Genomic DNA, 20,517 nt, shown 5'->3' on the forward strand with positions numbered 1-20,517 from the left:
CAATCCTTTATTTGAACAATAAACAAAATATAACGCTGGAAGATTCAAACGAAAAGACAGAAGTTTTCCCAGCAGACAATGACGATACGCGTTAGGAGCAAACACTGAAGCGTTTCAGCGGCACATCTCCACCAAAGACCCAGAGAAAACTTGTTTCTAAACCTCAACTTCATCATTCTTTAGGACAGGAAAGAAAAAAAAAAACAAACGCAACTCGGCAACGTCACAGTTTGTGCAGAGATGACGACAAAGCACAAACGTACGATCACTTTAGCTTCTGCGATGAATGATGACTGAAGTGTGAACAGTGACAGAACATGGAAAAGGCAAAAGAAAGCGGTGAGAAAGTGAAGGTGAAGGCAGAAGAGCCTCCAATGTTCTCCTTTGGTTTATCTGGGAAAGTCTCTGAATTTGAAACGCACACAGGAAAAGTCAATATGCATCACATGAATGTTCTATCACACAACAGCGATAGGGAATTTAAGGAGAGACTGAAACTTAAATCCACGTACTGCTCTTTAACAGGATAATCACCGTCTCACCTGTGGATCTTAACAGACCGCAGAGAGAGCGAGGAAATTCATTTTTTGGGTCAAAATTCAGAAATACTATTTATCTTAGTGTTAATACTGAAGTTTGTGGCACTGGTGGTTGTGATGAAATGGAACTAAAACAAAAAAATGACAAAATGGAAAATCTCAAGCAAAGAACTGTATCAATTTTATTCATCGTTGTGCTTTAGCCTGTGTAATTTCTTTTCAAACACCAATTCAAATTGCAAGCGTATTCTTCTGAAAGGAGCAAGAGCAAGGAGACATCCAATAAATGATCAATGACAAAAAAGAAAAGAGACAACTTTTAGTAACTCAAACAAAACAAAAACAAAAATCATCGTCATCAACGAAAGATCCAAAAGAAAATCAATATCTTCAACAAAAAGCAAACACCATCTCCTTGTTGCAACGTGTCGTCCAGAGCAGAGAAGCACAGGCGTCGTCCCGTTTCCCTCAAAGAGGAGGAGCAACGAAAGAGTCAAATACAAAGGTGTCAGGAAACATTCTCCTCACTCTTCACACACATACGATGAGCTGCTGCCGTCTGATTAGAGTTAGACTGGAACACATGCTGAACCTAAGGCAAGGCCCTGCGTCCTGCTGAGGCGGAGGTTAGACGGGTGCTTGTGGCTCAGAACTACACTGATAACGCCACCTTTACACAGGTGGAACCTTCAGACGAGAAGAAAAAACGACAAACGATGGACAGAGAAGGAAATGTACAGAGTAAACGAGGGCAGGTGTTGCAGTGGAATCTGATTGGTTGCCGTCTCTCCAGTGCAGGAACTGAGTCTAAAAACTAGTGCAGTCGTTCAGGACCCAAACAAGTTCTCAGTCAGCTAGATTTTATATTTTTAGTCTTTGTTTTTTTTTGTGGTTTTTTTTCTCAACATTTTAATCTAAATATTTGCAAAATATGCATTTGCCTGTCATTTCATCATTATCAATCAGTTTATACTTTGTGCACAGAAGCTTATTTATTAAACCCTAAAGCGCATTAATATATCTTCTTTTTTTTTTCTTTTTTTTGAAGTCTTTCTAAACCTAAACCCAGACAACCATAACAAGGAACTCTCAGAGGAAGCTTTTCATTTCCCATCCTGTGAACCACCTTCCTTTTCCCCCCCGTTTATGATGGCTCAAGTACCTAGATTTAAAAGCGTCGTAAAAGTGAGGAAATGGAGGAGGAGGAGGACTTTGTTGGTGTTGGTGGCAGCGAAGAAGACAATCTGGCCTTGGAGAGAGAGAAACTCATGATAATGCTGGTGCCGGGGCCTTTTTCAATGCACTCGGGCAAATTAAAATAGGCTTTTAAACTGCGGCAAATTCTTCACGCCAACAGTTCTCCTTTATTTAAAGGCAAACACTGATTTTTTTTCTAGGTCATTTCCTTAAAAAAGGTAATTCAAACAAGAAGAATTACCCAGCAGTCCACTTTGCAGCCTTGAGCGAGTCCACTGTTTGCTATCTGAGGCGAGTCCGCTGGACCCGGTCGGGTGAGCGTCAGGTCCTAACGTGAAACCGAAGCCCACGTTCAGTCTTTTCGTCGGTCCTCCCTTTTGCCGCTTTAGAAGAAAAAACTAAACGTCAAAGGAACAAAACAGCAGTGGTGCGCGGAGAAGAGCGCCGTCGCAGGGGGAAATCGCTGTGAACGCAGCTCGTTTCTCTTCCTCCAAAAAGAAAAAAAAAGACGACGAGGGAAAGGAGCTGCTGGAAAAGCTGGTTCTCAGGAAAGCAGGGACAGAAGGAAGAAGAGGAAAATCTTGCATGAGGACAAGTTGGGCAGTGTTCCTGTTCATTAGTTTGGTGTGTATGTGGTGTCAATGTACTGTACTGTCAATGAGTGTGTGTCTGTGTGTGTGTGTGTGTGTGAATATACTGGGGTACTGTATGGTGTGTGTGTGTGTGTGCGTCTACAGCAGGTCGATGCGGCGGTAGTACAGCAGGTAGGCAGTGCGCTCTGCAGTCTGCTTCACCACCTGGTACTGGTTGATGACCTTGACCGTCTGGTCGTCAATGCGCAGCCAGCCGTTCAGACCAATATGGAAGACATCCGTGGTGTAATGACCGCCTGTCGCGCTGTTTCCATGGTGATAGACGACTAGGTGAGTTGAGAGACGGGGGGAGGAAAAAAACGGACATTAGAGAACTGTGGAATATTTGACGGTATTTCAATTATTACTCATCCATTACTTCAAAGTAGGAAAACTACTGTTTGGACTGATGAGTTTCGTCTGCAGTGAGCTAGAACTATACAAGCATCAATGGTTCTATATAACATTCAAAATATATTTCTACATCTATTTTAAAGAGTTCAACTTGACCCAACAATCATTTTCTGTGTGAAGCTTTGTGCAGACATTCAGAACAACAAACACACACCTGCAAAGAGCCTGTAAGTTCTTTGGCCTTTCAACACTTTGCTCCGCACTCCAGACGACAAGAGATCTGAAAGGAAATTGAGATAAGAAACATAATTAAAAGTAGAAAGATGTTGTTTTGCTGCTGAAATGATGTGGATATTACGAGTTCATCTCATGTTGATGCAGAGAATTCAGTTACAACAACAGATTTTAATTCGTGAGCCGTACACATGTCCACTCCACAGCAGGAGCTTGTTGTACCTGCTGCAAAAGGTCTAATTTACAACAATAACCTTTTTTAAACGACTCCTATGTCCAGACTAATGGATTAACTTATCTACAGATTAACTCAGTTTAATCATTTTGCCTCTTATCCACGCTGAGGTCCTTGTGTGCATGTATTAAGTGACAGCTTTAATTAAAACAAGTTCTTGCTGATGATTGACACACAGAGGAAATAATCATTAATCAGGACACTTGATAATGAAGAAACACCGGTCAGATTCAGTTTGGGGATTCATACCTTTGCTGATTTCCAGGTCAACGGGGTAATCGATGTTCTTGGTGAGTTTCTGGCAGCCTCCGGTCTTTTCAAACACAAATCTCTTCAGATGAAGAACCAGCACAGGAGGCAGCTCTTCCAGAGTCACTCTCCGACTGATCTCAATCTGTGAAAAAAAAAGAAAAGCAAAGATGTTTATTTCCAACTGTTAACTTGGGACAAAACCCAATAAAAGTCGTGTGGAGACAGGAAAGAACAGAACAAGTACAGCACGAGAGGTTTCACTTTGCTGGAAACACAAAAGCTTGTGAATCACTAACTTATTTCTCTGAGTGACAGAGGACCAAATAGAAATGTCCCTGAAGGGATGAAGACGAGAAGGATTCAGTCATAATAAAGAACACACTTCAAACATGGACAGTTAACAGCTGGAGAGCAGATGTTCTCTGCACTGGTTCTTCTAAGTGTTTCCAGACGAGCACTTTCCACCATTGTGAGGAACTCAGATCCAAAGAAATAAGTACAAAACCTTTTTAAAATAATCAATATTAAAACACAGAGACACTAACACTGTTACATATTATATAAATCATATCACAAATATCTCTGGTCACCTATTTTTCAATTTTTGTCAAGATTAAAAGACGTTAATTATCCGTCTGTAACTCAAATGTTGAGTGAAATTGAAGCGTTTTCCCACCTCCTGCTTAGTTTTGGAGGTGTAGCCCTGGACGGACTCCCGTGCCACCAACGTCTCCAGAGCCTCCTGCACAGTGCGGATCTTCTCTGACTGGATGTCGAGCTGCAGGGTGAAAAAAGGCTGCAGAGTGGCCGACTCTTTAGAGTTCTGTTGATACACCACAGATCTGATAGAACAGGACAAAAAAAGAAAGAAGTTAGAAATGCCAAAGAATCAAGAAATACAAGTATGGCATTCGGGACATGAATATAACAATTCAATATCTATGCGTTTGTGTTAAAACATAATTCCATCTGTAGATGCCACAGATTGAACGCATGATTGTGGAATTCCAAAAATGACTCTGAACCTGTATAGTATACGTTTGAAAAAAGGACAACCATGGTTCTTAAGAAAGAAACAATTACTCTGACTAATACAGCAAGGATTACTGCCAGGCTCAGTGGGCGCACGCACACACACACACACACGCACACACACACACGCTACCCTCTGTACACAAACACTGCTCTATTTAATTCCTCTCTGGTCTCGACCATTACTAAAACAATAATCCTTTAAGACACAGTGCGACCAGTGCAGACCAGGACTGTGCCAGACCAGAGCTTCAGAACACATTATTTGGGTAAGCTACACCAGCGCAGGTTCTTAACTTTCATGTTTTTTCTGAAAGCGAAGACCTTTGTTTGTGGATGGGTGCCCCACATTTAGCTGTAGAGAATTCTGACCACAGTGGTTCTGAGTCACATGGACTCTGAGGAGCTAAAGATGGCTGGTGGCAAACCATAACCATCTCCCTCTCCATCATACTATTGAACCAGGAATCTCAGGTCAAGCATTTGCAGAAACTGAGCAGATATAAGCATATATTTAATATCAACGCTGCCCAATATCAATAAAACAAAGCTGCAGCTACTAGAAAAGAAAAGCACAACTTTTTTCAGAAATAGAGACCAAGATTCAGCCTTGACTTGTGAGTGATAGGGAATAAAAGACACACAGACCTGTGGTCAACACAAAGATGGATTCAGAATGAGAACAGAGCATAACGTCTAACACAGACCCATTATTAAGATCATTTCAGAGCGAATCCATTTGCTTGCTCCAAGAGTCGTCTTTCAGTTTTAAACTCGTGTGGTTTTCTGTGTCAAAGGACTTGAACTGATTAATAAAAGTAAAAGTGAAATTCTCCATTTTTGTCGAGTGCGACCAGAAGTTATTTCAGTAAATGCAAAGTAAAAGGAAGATTTCCATAAGTTCCAATTGTCAGATGCAACAAGCCAAAGACGTCGATTAATTTCAACGGAGATGCATTTTAACCATCTGTCAAAATACCTGATGTGACCACCAAAGATGTCCGTGATGGGCGTGCGGACAAAGTCTGCTTGGCGTGTGATGGAAGTCTTGTTTCGAGGACCCACTTGCTCCCACTCGTCCTCGCTGCCTTCCTCGTCCTTATCAGCAACATCGTCCTCCACAGCTGGATGAGACTCGGGCCCGTTGGGCGTCGGAGCTTCTGTTGAGCAAAAATAATAGACCACAAAAGATGAGCACTTTAGAGAGTGAGGGTCTATAACCGACTGGTTAACATGGACAACTTTAGGGCTGAAATTGTAAACTATTTTGATAATCGATTATACGGTTTGAGAGTTTTCTAAAGAATTTTTTCTAAAGATTTTTCAGCTTCTTAACTTCATTGTCTGCCAATGACGTCTATAGACGTCAATTCAAATACAACCGTTCAATGACAATGACGTGTGATGAAAGAGAGTGAACTCTTTCTTTTGGTAGTTTCGGTGTTGACACAGTCAAAGAACAACCTGTTTTGTGGGTCTTGGAAAATCAGTCAAAATGCTGTAAAACGTGCATTGCTGAAAATGAGTTGAATGTGAATATTGCCAGTTTTTTGCTCCATATAACAAAGAAATCATGAACACTGAATAATTGTGGTTTGTGGACAAAACAAGACATTTGGGAAGATCGTCATTTCCAGGTTTGACAAACACTGATCAATATTTTTTGGCATCTAATGGACCAGGGCCAGAGATAACGTAATTTAAACGTTTCATTTTAAACTGTGGAAATATTTACTAAGAAAAACTGGAATGTTTGCTGTTGCAGTCACATCATTAATCTCCAACTTCTGATATCTATAAAGACCGTGTGATTTCAAAAGTGATTAAATTGCTTACTCTCTTCCTGAGGTGAGATAAGTTTTTTCAACGCCAGCATCTCCTCGTGCAGTCCATTGAGAGTGAAGCCAAGATACTCCTCTGCATCTTCCTGTCGGCCCTGAAAGTACAGCATCTGCACGTCAGTGCCAATTAAACGACTTCACAAAGAATGCCTACTGTCAACTGAAAACACTTGTGTGGACACATGACTGAGCACACGTGAATGTGCACACAGTTTTCCAGTGAGCTAAACACAGACAATGAAGCATGTTTTCAAAGCAAGGCAGGAAGGGAGTGGATGTCATTAGGAGTACTGGAGCGTTATCATTCATTAAAAGCATTAAAGCTGAATCAGTATGTGTCACACAGGAAATGCCTGACAGGTGAGTTCAATTCCTAACAGAAGGAACACTTTCTTCGAGCACTGTTTGTCCAAGAGGAAATGCATTCAAGATAATATGATGAATCATAAGGAGGCAGAATAGCTTACCTTCTCAGAAAGACTCGATTTGATGAGAGTGAGGAGTTTGTAAATGTAGGTCGGTTCAAAGGCCGCACCGGGCCGGATATCTTTCACAACCTTTTCACCGACAACTGTGGACAGTCACAGACGTCACAACATGGGAGATGCTGACACAAAGTCCATTTTGACACGAGCAATAGTGACAAACCGTGGCAGCTTACCTTGCTGTTTGGCCTTGGATGGCACTGGCATGTTGTTAAACTCATTCACCAGCCTCACACTGTTAGAAACAAGTACATTTTAACACTTAAAATACAGCGATGCAATGCATTTTCCCATGCTTGCAGAAACGCTACTTACAAGTTGTCTATCATGGGAGTGGAGGTGCATGGTCTCTGCGTTTCATCATGCAGAGGAATGGACTTCATCAGGTGATACATGGGAGGGCATGCGATCAGGGCCTGTAGGGTCTGAGTGTTTGTAGTCAGGGAGGAGAACAGGTGTGACGTTTATACAATATGTACGCAACTTCTGTTGGGGTTTTTTTTCCTCCTCTATTAAAACTTCAATAAATATCAGTGGAAATTTTTTTTTCTAATGTTCTAATATTATTACTTGATGGGTTATTTTCTTAATTAATCACTGAAACTTGAGTTTTGAAAAACTGGACCTATTGTTACGGTCTAGGGTGACGACTAATAGTGAAATGACTTGGTGCTGCAGCCATAACCACAAAAATCAAACACTGCAATAATAACAAGCCAACCATCCAGTGGACAGCAAGCAAGCGTCACAACTGCATGTGATGGAACACTTCCTGTATTCAGACCTGTTCAGACAAACAAAAGCTGGTGATTTGGGATAAAAGTGCACCGCACCGAGTCATTAACATTATAGGCCACACTAAATCAGCACTTTCCCATTTTGTTATAGTTCTACTCGGCTCAACTCTACTCAGTTTTGGGTATTAGGCATGTTGTTGTTCTCCTTTACTTCCTAGTACCTCATAAACGTGGGTGGGGTCACTACAGCACGGCTTGCTGTAACGCTCTTGCCAGTTTGTAATAGGGCTGCAACGATTAGGTGGCGTAATCGATTACGTCATCTATAAAAATTTGTCGACGATAAAATTTAAGCCTTGACCGACGTTAATCACACGTCGGGCACTTCACGCTCATCTGTAACAGCAGTGCAAACAAACACACGCTCGAGCTAACCAGAACTAGCTACAGGAAGTGCTGGGGGTAGTATAGCTTGCTGTTTACATCCCGCAAAGAAGCAGAAAAGAAGAACGCACAAATGATGACGGAAACAGACGAAGATGAACCAGCGAAACATGTTAAATGCAATCTCTGCAGCTCTAATTCCATGTTAGCACTACGGCGATTCATGAACACCTTAAACGCCGACACCGCGGACAGAAAACAAATGTCGCTCGTTCATTTCCTGCCTCTAATGACAACAGCACATGAGGTTGACGGAGTGAACGAGACTTTGCTGTACCACGCCTAGGAAGGGAGTCTGTCATTCAAAAACACAGCGCCCATGGTAACGTGGATATTTGTGCAGAAATACATGTGAACAGCATCTTTTTTGCTGCTACCACAAGAACAATGACATCGTTAGTTGCAGCCCTAGTTTCTAATAATGGTGGATTTCGTTCTCGCGTCAGACGTCGCAATCGTGACTCGTCCAGTGACATAATATTTGTTATCAGCTCATTGGGGAAAAAAAAGCAGCAGGTGCTAACCCTAATGGTAAAGTAAAAACAAATAGAGTCAAGTAGAGCTAGAACTGTATAAATTGCTATAGGAAATCCCTGCAATCTAAAGCAGAGAATTTGTTAAATAATCACCATCGAGTAAAACATTTACATTACACTCAAAGAGCTTCGCTGGCAGAGCTCAAATTCATTCTCCGATGTCAGCCGAAGATAAACAACTATATTTCATAATACCCATGTCGGGGACCGTCTTCAACTCCATTTAACCTTTGTGTGATCTGGACGCGTGAACACATGGCGACAGAGTGAAAGGATACAGCGTTGATGTAGCACCAGTTTCCCTTGTTGATCAGTCCTCTCGGCTGCAAAGACACTGGTTTATGTATCAACTTCACATTCTCAATAAGTTCTGGGGATTCAAACAGACAAAACATTCTTTAAACAGGTACAACAGTGAAACGCCAGCACAGTGCAATTCTGCAGACTTTCGGTCCCGATTCACGAGTGAATTTGAACAGAAAACAAATGTCCCTCGTTCATTTCCTGCCTCTAATGACAACAGCACATGAGGTTGACGGAGTGAACGAGACTTTGCTGTACCACGCCTAGGAAGGGAGTCTGTCATTCAAAAACACAGCGCCCATGGTAACGTGGATATTTGTACAAAAATACATCTCTTTTGCTGTTACAACAACAATATGTAAACATTAGGCAGAAAATGAGATAGGTACAATATAGCCTTTAGCACATAGCATGTAGATGATTTGCAGCAAGTCATTTGCCTTGCCAATTACTGACAAATGATTAATACCCTCAATTTAGACTGAGGAAACCAGTATTCCTAACAAGTAAATCGATTATATTTTCTGTTTATGTTTCATTAAAATCCTCCCCGTTGACATTTCTAACCAAATTAAACTTCTGCTGTAAATCTTTTGTTTCTCGAGTCAATCTCGTGCTACTTCTGAGCAGAAACACTGCGACTGGTGGCTGTTAAACTACTTGAATGGAGCTCTTCGGATAAAAATACAGCTTTCTGGTTCATAAGCAAACCTAAGTGAAATTTCCCCTCTCAAATGGGAACAAATTGCATCAGTCAAATTAAAACTAGATGGCCCTGTAAGTGCCAAGTACCTCAGTGAACTGAGATAATGTGCACATTTGACTGGAAGGAATTGAGTTTCAAGTGGAAAGCAAACCAAAGTATTTGGGTAGAGAGGAATAAATGAGATCTCTGGTACGATCCTAAATGCAGCATTAATCGGTTTGTCTAAATAAACAAATCTCAAATACTCTGAACTCCTTTTAAAAGAGCGAATGGAAAACACTCTTCAGTGTGTCTCAGTACAGTAACCTTGTAATCTTGCATCCGTTTGCAAGTTCTTAAATAAATGAACCCCAAAGTGATCTCACATTAAACTAAACTATTCTTGTAACCGATCCCTCCACACATGCTGCCAACCCACGATGGTTTGGCCGTAGTTTATTTTCTAACCCAACCTGATCAATACGATCTTTCTAGAATTCCCTTTCTTTTCTTTTGCCTGAAATATTAGTTTCACTTTAAGTCAACACTGAACACCGTCTTTTTCTTGGAGCTAAATTCCAGAATAGCCACATTCAATTAGAACTGCAGCAATAATGCAGGTTAACCATCACATGTAAAAGGATCTCACCACAACATGAAATACGACTTATACATTTACATACTTCACACGTCTTTATAACCACACCAGGGCACACAAGGGGACTTTTCCGGACGATGCCTCTGCATAAGAATAAGGATCTTGCAGAGTTAAAAAAACATCTAACTGGTACAGGTTTGAGGAGAACAGGACGACATTGAGTCCTATAAAGTATTATCCGTCTACTTATAATGAGAAAAGTGAATTATACTATGTGACTTACTCCTATTCTATATATGTAGCAGCACCATCTAGTGTTCATTGGTTGAATTTCAGGAACATCAAAAACATGTCTAAAATCTTGCCATGTGGCTCAGTGCCATTGATCAATTTAAATATATAGCTGCATAAGATGGAGTGGGAAATATGAACTTTCATCACTTATGACTTCAAAGATCACATATTTTAAATCATTCACTAATATGGGATACAAGACGGAATGGTGCAATGATTCATTACCACCAAGGGGAGGTAAGTAAATGAAGCAGCGTAGCACTTTTCTCCAGCAGCAAATAACCCTCAGCTGGAACTTTTCTCTTTTTTTTTCAACATATTCAATTAGCATCTTTAAATAATACCTGCAAGCTTAGGGGCCATGGGATCCTCTGATACATGGACAGGGCTCTCTTTGACCTCCCCGACTTTCTCGGGCTGCTCTGGCGTGGCAGGGACAGGAGCCACAACTTCTACAACATTTTTTACTTCCACAAAGGCCTGGGGGCCCCCAGGAAGAGGCTTAGAGTTGTGGAAGAGGCTGGCCCAGGACTTGGGGAGGTTGGCAGGAGGGGCAGCTGCAATCACAGGCGAATGGGCCTGGTCTCTAACTGCTGGCGGAGCAGCAGAGTCTGGGGAGACCAGCTGAATCTGCTCCCTGCTCTCACACTCTTCTTTGTGTCCATCTGCACTAATGAGAGTTTCAGGTTCTGCTAGCCCGTTGGCCACCCCACTGTCCGCTACCTCCCCTCCCTCCAGTTCAGTAGTCGTAACGGAAGTGGCAACAGGGGAGGTGGCCACAGCGGTCGAAGGAGGAAGAGGCGACTTTGAGCGGGGGCTGTGTGGAGTATCTGAAAGTTTGGGGCTTTGCGTAGCTAAGTGATCTGGCTGCTGGTCTCCAGTCCGGGGTCCTTCCGTCATCCCTCTGCTTTGAGAGGAGGATGAACAGGAGGAATTTGTATTGTTGCCATCCGATAAAGAGGCAGCTCCACTCGTAAAGTCCAAAGAAGAATCATCAGGGCTATCACAAGTCCTCTGATTGGCAGTGGATGTGGGGGAAAACTTGGCTGCCATCGCAGCAGCTGTTGATGTTGCTGTGGAGACCGGTCCAGGGGCGGAAAGTTCAGCCCCTGACAATCCCTTACTGTCCATATCCTCAGCACTGTTATGCGGGCCACCAAGTGCATGTCCGTTCACCAGTGCCGTTACAGCCGTCCCATCCACTGCACTGCTGCTGTTGTCACCAGACGGGTCCAGGTAGTTATAATACCCCGGCGGTCGTTTTTTCTTTTTCTTCTTCTCACGTTGTCCCAGGCTACCGGGGAGTCCGTCCATGTCCTGGCAGCCCTGGTGATTGTCCATGGCCGAGGCCTCAGAGTCAGGGCCGTCTAATGAGTCGAAGTGGGTGTCGTCTTGGTCGTCGGATGCTGAAGGAAGCGTCTGTTGGGCTTTCTGGGCCGACTGGCAGCCCAGGATGAACTCTGGAGCCTGGGGATTGAGGGTGCTCGACACCTTGTACAAAGGATCGTTCAGCCCAATCGGCTTGGAATCCATCACCTCATCAACGCCAAACTCAATGCGTTGATAGTCTTCTGCTGCAGATAACAGGTCACAATTAGAAACAAGGTTATGTCTCTAAATACAGACTAAATTCTACATAAGACAGCCGTTTACTTTAATACGAGATCATTATTTCTCAACCAATATGCCACAATTCAATGGGAACATGCAGAAATAACAAAATAGAAATCATTTGGTCCCATTGTAGGCTTTAGCAGCTAGTTTTGGGTCTATGCTGGGCTAAACCACATTCCTTCTGGGCTGATAAGTGCCCTCTGTGGGGTGATAATAAATATTTAATATTTCCAGTGGGACAGCGGGGACAAGTTTGTCTTTGACATGCTTTTATGATAGTTTTTTTATTAATATTTGTTTAACAAATCGCAGACGGCCATCAGTGACTGGACTTGACCATATGTGGTCCTGAATTTTTACATATATTTAAATAGGGATTCAAAATCCTAAAAATCCTCAAATGAACTATGGAGAGACTGATAACTGCACATTTATCCAAAGCATGTATTCTTAAAGATATGCTATACTGTGCACTCTCGAGATTATGGCTGCAAATGATTATTTTCATAATCAATTAATCAGTTTTTTTCTCCTTCATTAATAGAGTACTTGTTTGGTCTGAAAAATGTCAAAATGTTGAAAAATGTCAATACGTGTTCACCAAACCTGGAAATTCTCAAATGTCCACAAACCAAAATTATTCAGTTTTAATGATTTCTTTGCTATATGGAGCAGAAAATATTAGAGTTGAAAGAATGAGTCGATTAATCAATTATTAATCGATTACTAAATTAATCATCAACTATTTTGATAATGGATTAATCCGTTTTAAGCTTTTTTCATTATTAAAACAATTCCTGATTGCTTAATCTCCTTAAATGTGAATGTTTGGGTTTGTGGACAACAAGACATTTGAGATTCATTTCCATGTTTGACAAACACTGATCAACTGATGGTTTTCCACGTTTTCTCACATTTCATGGACATAACGATTAATCGAGGTAATAATTGACATCAGTTTGCTGCAGCTCGAGAAAATTTAAAGCATTTAAGCTGAAAAATTTGAACGCTTGTTATAATAAATAAAAAACACAGATTAATTAATGATCAAACTAGTTAAAAGTTACATTATTAATAGATATTTCTACTTCAGATAAAGCACATTTAAAGCACATTTTATTTGTGCATTTCTATATATTTGAATCTCTTCAACATCATATCAACAATTTTGGATAAATTTGGATACTTGCACGATCCACAGCGTATCAGGGACACATCTACATCATTCATGTACATAATCATCATCATCATCATCATGACATAACAAATTTGTTTTCATTATTTGATTACAGTGTGTTTGTATAGCCGTTTAAATTGTTAGGTAGTGTACAGTGAGAGGTGCAAAGTGAAAATAGTGAAAACACAAAACATTAGTGAGAAGGAGCAAATCAGAACAATCACCAAAGTCTTTGATTATGACACAGCAAACTGACCACGCAAACAGTAAACCCTGACGTTCTGAAAGGGTTAAAAAAAGGGCGTGTGAAAACAGCGGTTACTTCCTCTACTGAGATTAGAAGATCATCTGTTAGTGTTACTGAAATCAAACTTCATGACTGTAGAATGCATTCTGCAGTAAACCCATAACAATAAAAGTCTAAATATGTGTATGTTAGCAATCACATGAAACAGCACTATTGTGACTGTTATAAAAAAAATATTCGGAAATCAAATCAGATTTTAAGTCGACTCAGAGCCCTGCAGTAGTGAAAATGCATTATATGCAAGAGAAGATAAGATACTTTGCAGTATCTTGAGCATGCAAAGCTCTAAAGATTATACCGACAGGCAAGAGAAAGAATAAAGGCGCAAGGTTAAGAGAGCCACCAGTTCTTCATCCCTGGATTTGAGTTTTACAGCAAACGTACAACAGCTAGTCAAGCCACAGGGTGTTCAGACACCTCAACTCACCGCAAACCTGCAGTCCAATAGACTCCATAATATAAGGTACAGCAGGAGTGCAGTAACTTCCTAAATAATCAATACAAATCAAGGTAAGGCAAATATCATGCTCAAATGAGTACAATTTCAATTAAAAGGTGGCTACTAAAACATTTCTCATTTGGTGGCTGAAAGGGGGTGAAATTAAAAATGTTGTTGTCAATAACTGCTGACATTTGTAGTATATGTAAAACTAAAATGTAACTTCATCTATAAATGTATGAAAACACAATCAGATAAAAAAAAATCTGCCTGCCAGGTAAGCTAGCTGAGCTCAGCCTGGGCCCTAAGAAACCTGCTCTGAATAAATACAAATATGATATACATTTAAAGCAAGGTAACCGTCTGATCCTCACAGAAAGTAGTGTATTTTGATGCTAATATGTAATTTGGTGTTAATGCAATATACATACCAGAAGACTGACTGACGCATGGGGCTTTGTCATTGAACGGAGGAAGCTAGGGGAACAAAAAAGCAAAATTAAAACTTAAAGAACTACATTTTCATATTAGTCACATTCATACTACGGTTTTAGTGTGTGATTAAATAGCAGAAATCGTAGAGAGGAAACACGGCATAACCTTACAAGCGTTACCATTGCAGTGTTGCCAAGATACAGACATTACATATTATAATAATACATTTTATTTCAAAGTGCCTTTCTGTCACTCAGGGTCACTTTACAGTAAAGATGCATGTGGTTAAAACGGGTACATAACACTTATACGGTTAAAACAGACACATTTATATACAATTATAATAATTTAATTTATATAATTAATTAACGGTGTGCCACTATGGCACACTGACACAACTCTAATATTAAAGCATATTCAATATGAAATTACTGCTACCAGGTAAATTTTCCCACTATTCGCATCTTTTCTGGTAAATATCATATTTGGTGATATATCGTTCCTTGTGCAATACGATGCTCAAATGACTGACAGGGTAAATGCATGAATCCTAAAGTTACTTTCAATACCTATTTAAGACTTTTTCCAAGACCTTGTCAAAATATTTTAAGACCTTATCGCCACTTCAAGCTGTAGCAACACATATTTAACTTACAAACAGTATTAGTTTCCGATTAAATCTATAGAGAACAACTATACAAAGGAACTCATAAGCTGGAAAGAACAAAGCGCGTTCGCTGTCGCAAGATGTTTTTAACAAACGCGGTGGGAAAAATAAATATATTCATGCAGATGTTCTGCAGTCCAACTCTATGGACAAAATTTAATACCTCATGAAATCACATAGAAGACTTTTTAATACTTTTTAAGCGCCTTCATTTTCCCAAAATTGATTTATCAACTTTTAATACTTTAAGACCCTGCAGACACTCGTCAAAGCAGACGGAGTTAACAACAGAGAGAGCCATGTTAGAGATGTCCAATCCACATTCAATACATCGACTTTATGCACTTTGTTCTCTAGGTTGTGAATAAATAGAGAAACCCTGCACTTTTCATGGACATTGGTTTTCCTTTAGTTAAGACAGATATCATGACATATTTCTATATCATTGTCTTACATTATATTGATTATCACAGAACCAAATCGTAATATTATTGGCATCGTGTGCCATGTATTGCATATCGTGTCTTGAGGTACCCTGCGATTCCCAACCCTGACATACATTGTGCAACGCTCCACCCACATCATGGAAAAACAGCCGTTAGTGCTGCATTCAAATCAATCTCCTTACCTCAACATAACATCGTGGAGTCACGAAAAACTGGTTGATCTCATCAGGGGTGAATTCCCCGAAGATGTACTGTAGAAAGAAAACAAATAAAGGCATCGGTTAAAAAAATGGACTAAATTATATTCACTTTCCTTAAAAAGATGTATTTTTTTCTTGCCGTGATTCAGTCAAAAGTTTAAAATTGTAATATGGAGCAAAGATACTTAAAATATTCACATTCCAGGAGCTGAAAAACCAGAGAGCTTATTTTAATCTAACAAACCAGTGAGTCAACTATTAGAATAATTGATGAATTCACTACATTGTCACCTGAATGTATTTAAAAAGTCATGATATCAAAACCACTTATTAACCAAAAGGTGTGAGCCATTTTAAATGACTCATAACATTATTGTGCAGGATTCAGTCTCAGTTATTGGCCCAAACACACTTGATATCTCATATCGGCAAAAAGTCCAATGTCGTTCATCCCTATTTAATTGCTATTATACAGGGATATCCTAGGTTATGATTTTTATTGTCATATATTATATTAGCTGTAGACGGGCTACACCTTTGAGCTTCAGATGCGACGCTGCAATGCGATACCCAAGTGTCCAAACGGACATGAAAAACACAAAGCCGCTGAGAAAAGGTGAACCGAGCTCACTGACCGTGGCGTTAATCCTCTCAGTGTGAAAAACAGTGGAACGTGAAAGGGGAGGGGCACAGGAAAAAAGAAAGTGCAACTCGAGCATATGGAACTCTTTGCAAACGAGGCCCCCACATTGCTGAAATGGCACGACGAGCAACAAACAGCCAGCCGTAATCCAGTGGCCTCAGGATCACTAATACAATCACAACAGAGTGAATGTCCCTTAGCTTCTTTCTGCAGGAATGCCACGCGTACCACACTAAGCTTCCCTTACTGTTCGCTTGGACTGAGGATTACAACAAATTAGCCATCTGTATGATTTCAACACACTTTGGAGACTACACCAGTTAGTTACCCTAAAAAATAAGACATTTTATTACAAATAGTTTAACATAAGTTATTACAAATTTAAATCGGATTCATAAATTCATATATGAATCGTGATTCTATTCATCCACAATTCTGAATCCATTCATAAACTTCAAAAATTGATTTTTGAAAAAAACAAATACATATATTTTTTTAAGTTTCTATTTTGAAAAAACACCAGTTTATTTCTGTAACTTCTGGGAGAACAAGGCAGCTAGCATAAGCTTTTATTTATGCTGAAGGTATTTTTTTGTACAGGAAGTAAGTAAGTTTTTATTTGTTTTGAATGAATAAATGTTAACTTTTGTCTTAAGTTTGCCTTTGAGTGATCACATTTTCTTATACAAACTGTATTGTTTTGATGCCATAATTTGCCTTAACACACTATGCATTGTAACGATTTTTGAATTGAGAATCATTTGAATCGAGAATCGATTTTGAATCGAATACCCAAAGAATCAGAATGTGTGAGCCACCCAAAGATTCACATCCCTAGAATTAATCAATAAAGACTGATTTTGGTTCTGCGTAAAAGTTGACAAAGCCAGTTAATTGTGTTTCTATGCGGAGAAAAATAACTTGACCAACAATTAACAAATCAGAGATTAAACATTCAATTTATAATACACCTCAGTATTATTGCACTGATATCAAATCATTTTTATCGCTCTATAGACAAATTCTTAATAATATATATTATTGTTTATCCCAAAGTCGCTGTATGTTACTATTTACGATTATGTACTGAAACTCAAATGTCAGCAAGGAAGTTTTTGTGTTACTTTGAGAGCAGGTCAATTTTGTCCAGAGAATCTCTAGAGCTTTACTTAGGCCTGTATGTTGGTGTAATGACTATGCAAATAAGGAATTGCTGTCATTCAGGCTAGCAACTGATTAGAGACGTTATCTTCACATTCCAGTAGTGTCTGGGCAAATATTTCATCACAAGCATTTAAACAGTTAAAATGGTGTAAGTCCTGAAAGAATGGCAGTTATTTTATTTTTGTTAGCGCATCAATACAGTGGAGAGTTTGGTTATTAATGGACTGTTTAAACAAATAATGTAATATTTCACTGCATAACATCCACAAAATCAATGTTTAGCTTAAATAACTATAAATATTTTTAATGGTTTTTAATTGTTTGACTGGTGACTACTATTTGTAATGGGAAGTTCAGCTCATTTCATTCATTTAACACTTGGATGAACACATTGTAATTTGATAACTTAATATTCAATGCGATGAACACAGTCAACGTGGTTCATTCTCAGACGTCTGGTTGACTGCGTTCGGGGGGTGTAAATCCAATTTGGGCTGTAATATTTGTTCAAGCGCTGCAAGGAAGTTCCCTTTTAAACTGCTTTATTAGTTTAAGTCAAAAGGAAAACTACAGTTGCCATGTTATGAACAATAAGTTCCTTTGTGCATTTTTAAAGTTTTCTAAAAAAAAAGGCATAAGCTCCAACGTGTTCCCAGTACAAGTAAAGAAATGCTGCAGCAAATAATCAATAACCTAAATCCTGCCGAGGGCACTTGAGCATGCATGAATGAATGAAAATTAAACAAAAGCAGACGTCTACGTGGTCAATCATTCGCAACGCGTTACCGTTTCATTATTCACTCTTAAAATTAAACCAAAGATAATGTCATTTATTTTGTGGTTTTGAATGCAGGGAAATACCCCAACTATCATCTCAATTCATCATAATTACAAATCACATGTACTCAAATCAAATGTACTCTAACCAATACAGGATACCATAGTAAAACTTTAGAGGCAAATATTCTATAACAAAATGAATATGGTTGCAAACTGCAAAGATTGCATTAAAAAATAAGCCGATTATTGCCGTCTGCAGTTGTATTTGCCAACTGTGACTACGACTGATACAGAACAGAACTGTTAGGAAATTCCAGTATGACCTGTTTTACTAAATTCACACTTGAGAGTGAGGAGGACAGTGTATTGGCACTGGGGGGGAACTGACTGGCTTTGGTTCAGGTTCTCAGTTGTCTATGGTGCATTTAAATTAAAATAAAGAAAAAGAACGATCCTTTGTGCTGAATTTTTGTTAAGCAAGAAAAACAGTCGCCAACACCAAATGAAATAGTTGATCCGAGTCCAAATGTGGTTGCCCCCCAGGATATAAGCGAAACTGTTACTAGGGAATTCTGTCACTTTGTTAAGTTTGGCAATTTACAAAGTCTGGTGTCATGCATGCTATTCATTCTGTCGCATTTAAACAGATTATAACCGTGACCATGCCATTGTGGAAAGGAGGGACATTTAAATATAGTTATGAACATGCTTTATCACCGATAAGGAAAGAGCGGGGGAAGATGAGGAAGTGTGAAAGCATGCAGAATTCTGCGTCTGTCATTCACAATCTGAACTGTGTACGTTCATTTGACATTTTCACTGTGTATATTTATGTCATAAGTTTAAATTTAAGTCAGCCAACTAGCATAAACTTGAGAGCTGACATGCCTCTCCGTGCACAGTGAGACTTCACTACGGGCCTTCGCACATGACAGCTAGCTAACCAACTGCCTCCGACATGGCGCTGAACTCGCTTCCTTTACAAAGCGGGCTGTGTCGCTGCGATACCGGCGATATAACCGCCCGGCTGCCCGGTAGCGTGTGAGCTCAACCCCGGTTCTGACAGTGTCCATGTCGTGGGATAAAGCTCGGCTCTTTTAACGAAGGCCTCCTGTCGCATTTCCATGTAGCTAAGCAGCTAGCGGGGCTGACTGCAGTGTACCAGCGCACCACCTGTGCACAGCAGTGGTGCTAACAGCTAAACTAGCATGAAACGTTTCATCCAGGCAAACAATAAACAATCAAATTAAAGACACTAATGTCACACAACGCGTCATAATATCCCCTGGGTGTATTTGTAGATGTGTTTATTTTGTTTAACTACTAAATTGTTGTAAGTAATAACGATCTGCGCTAGTAGGAGAAGGCCTGTGTGAGCAGGTGGGCCACACACACACTCACACACACGCAGCAGTTTTCGTGCTTACTTTCCTCTAAGAAACGACACGGGACACTCGTGACATTTCACACCAAAGCCGCGACTGACACGCGATTCGTGTCATTTTAAAGTGGTTTGAGTGAATCCGCGTGCCGTGCTCAGAGGAACTGTGGCAAATATTAGCGCCGACTCATTTGAATGGAGAGACCCGGGGCCCTGTTAGCTAGTGGTGCTGTTTCAATGGGGCTTATGTGGGGTGGGGGGGGCATTAGCAAGCACTTTTCACTAGTTCTATTTTTTCAATGACACGACTGGAGTTACGGGCAACAACACGTGGATGCTAACAATGCTACGTGGGTAAGACACGCGTGTAGGCCCGAATAACGAGGAAACGTGGTGCGATCGTGACTCTGCAGCCGGGGTATGTTATGCAGGCTAACGTTAGCCCGGCTAGCTAGCTAGCTACCTGGTTACTGTGAGCAGCCATGCTCCCGGTGAGCTTCTCCCTCTCTCCTCCGCTGGCAACACGAAAACTCTCCCGGGGAGGTGTTGTAGCTGCGGTGCGACCGTTACGAACGGTGTCCTACTGCGACGCCATTGTCATTTTTCCAACGTTGTCCTGTCAGTCGTGCGTTTGGATCCACGTAAGAACGCATCGGCACTTCATGCTTCTCGCGTCGCCGTCACCGCCATTTCGGTCCACTATCTTTCTCGCTTGCTAGCAGAGCCAGCGCGCGGTCGGTTGTAGAGGCAGCGTGAGCCCGAGGAAGAAGCAGCAGCAGCACTTCCGGCGCTTTGCTCTGCTCTCGGATTTCACAATAAAAGCCGATCCTCTTTATGGACTGACTGACCTCTTTTTTTTAAAATGT

The 20,517-nt window shown here is 40.4% G+C and overlaps 1 protein-coding gene across 2 annotated transcripts; it reads right to left on the bottom strand.

Moving 5' to 3' along the window:
* Positions 1-705: 705 nt before the first annotated feature.
* Positions 706-20,346, bottom strand: usp10 (ubiquitin specific peptidase 10). Of its 2 annotated transcripts, none has more exons than XM_083891250.1 (15): positions 20,115-20,346; positions 15,666-15,734; positions 14,367-14,412; positions 13,924-13,983; positions 10,743-11,969; positions 8,797-8,888; positions 7,117-7,226; positions 6,978-7,036; positions 6,784-6,887; positions 6,312-6,411; positions 5,455-5,635; positions 4,120-4,285; positions 3,441-3,585; positions 2,937-3,002; positions 706-2,655 (listed from the first exon to the last, which is right to left on the bottom strand). In XM_083891250.1, the coding sequence occupies exons 1-15, from the start codon at positions 20,133-20,135 to the stop codon at positions 2,468-2,470; spliced, it is 2,634 nt and encodes an 877-aa protein (XP_083747376.1). In that variant the 5' UTR covers positions 20,136-20,346; the 3' UTR covers positions 706-2,467. The 2 variants fall into 2 exon arrangements, with proteins under 2 accessions (XP_083747376.1, XP_083747375.1); XM_083891249.1 differs by having other exon boundaries at positions 10,743-11,972.
* Positions 20,347-20,517: the final 171 nt, after the last annotated feature.

Source organism: Microchirus variegatus (assembly GCF_963457635.1).
Source record: "Microchirus variegatus genome assembly, chromosome: 6".
Classification (NCBI taxonomy): Eukaryota; Metazoa; Chordata; class Actinopteri; order Pleuronectiformes; family Soleidae; genus Microchirus; species Microchirus variegatus.

Excerpts from the sequence above, each read along its gene's own strand:
- usp10 (XM_083891249.1), bottom strand. The coding sequence starts at position 20,135 with ATGGCTGCTCACAGTAACCAG. Across the intron at positions 14,413-15,665 it reads CTCCACGATGTTATGTTGAG|CTTCCTCCGTTCAATGACAA; the intron begins GTAAGGAGATTG and ends TTGTTCCCCTAG. Across the intron at positions 6,412-6,783 it reads AATCGAGTCTTTCTGAGAAG|GGCCGACAGGAAGATGCAGA; the intron begins GTAAGCTATTCT and ends CTGTACTTTCAG.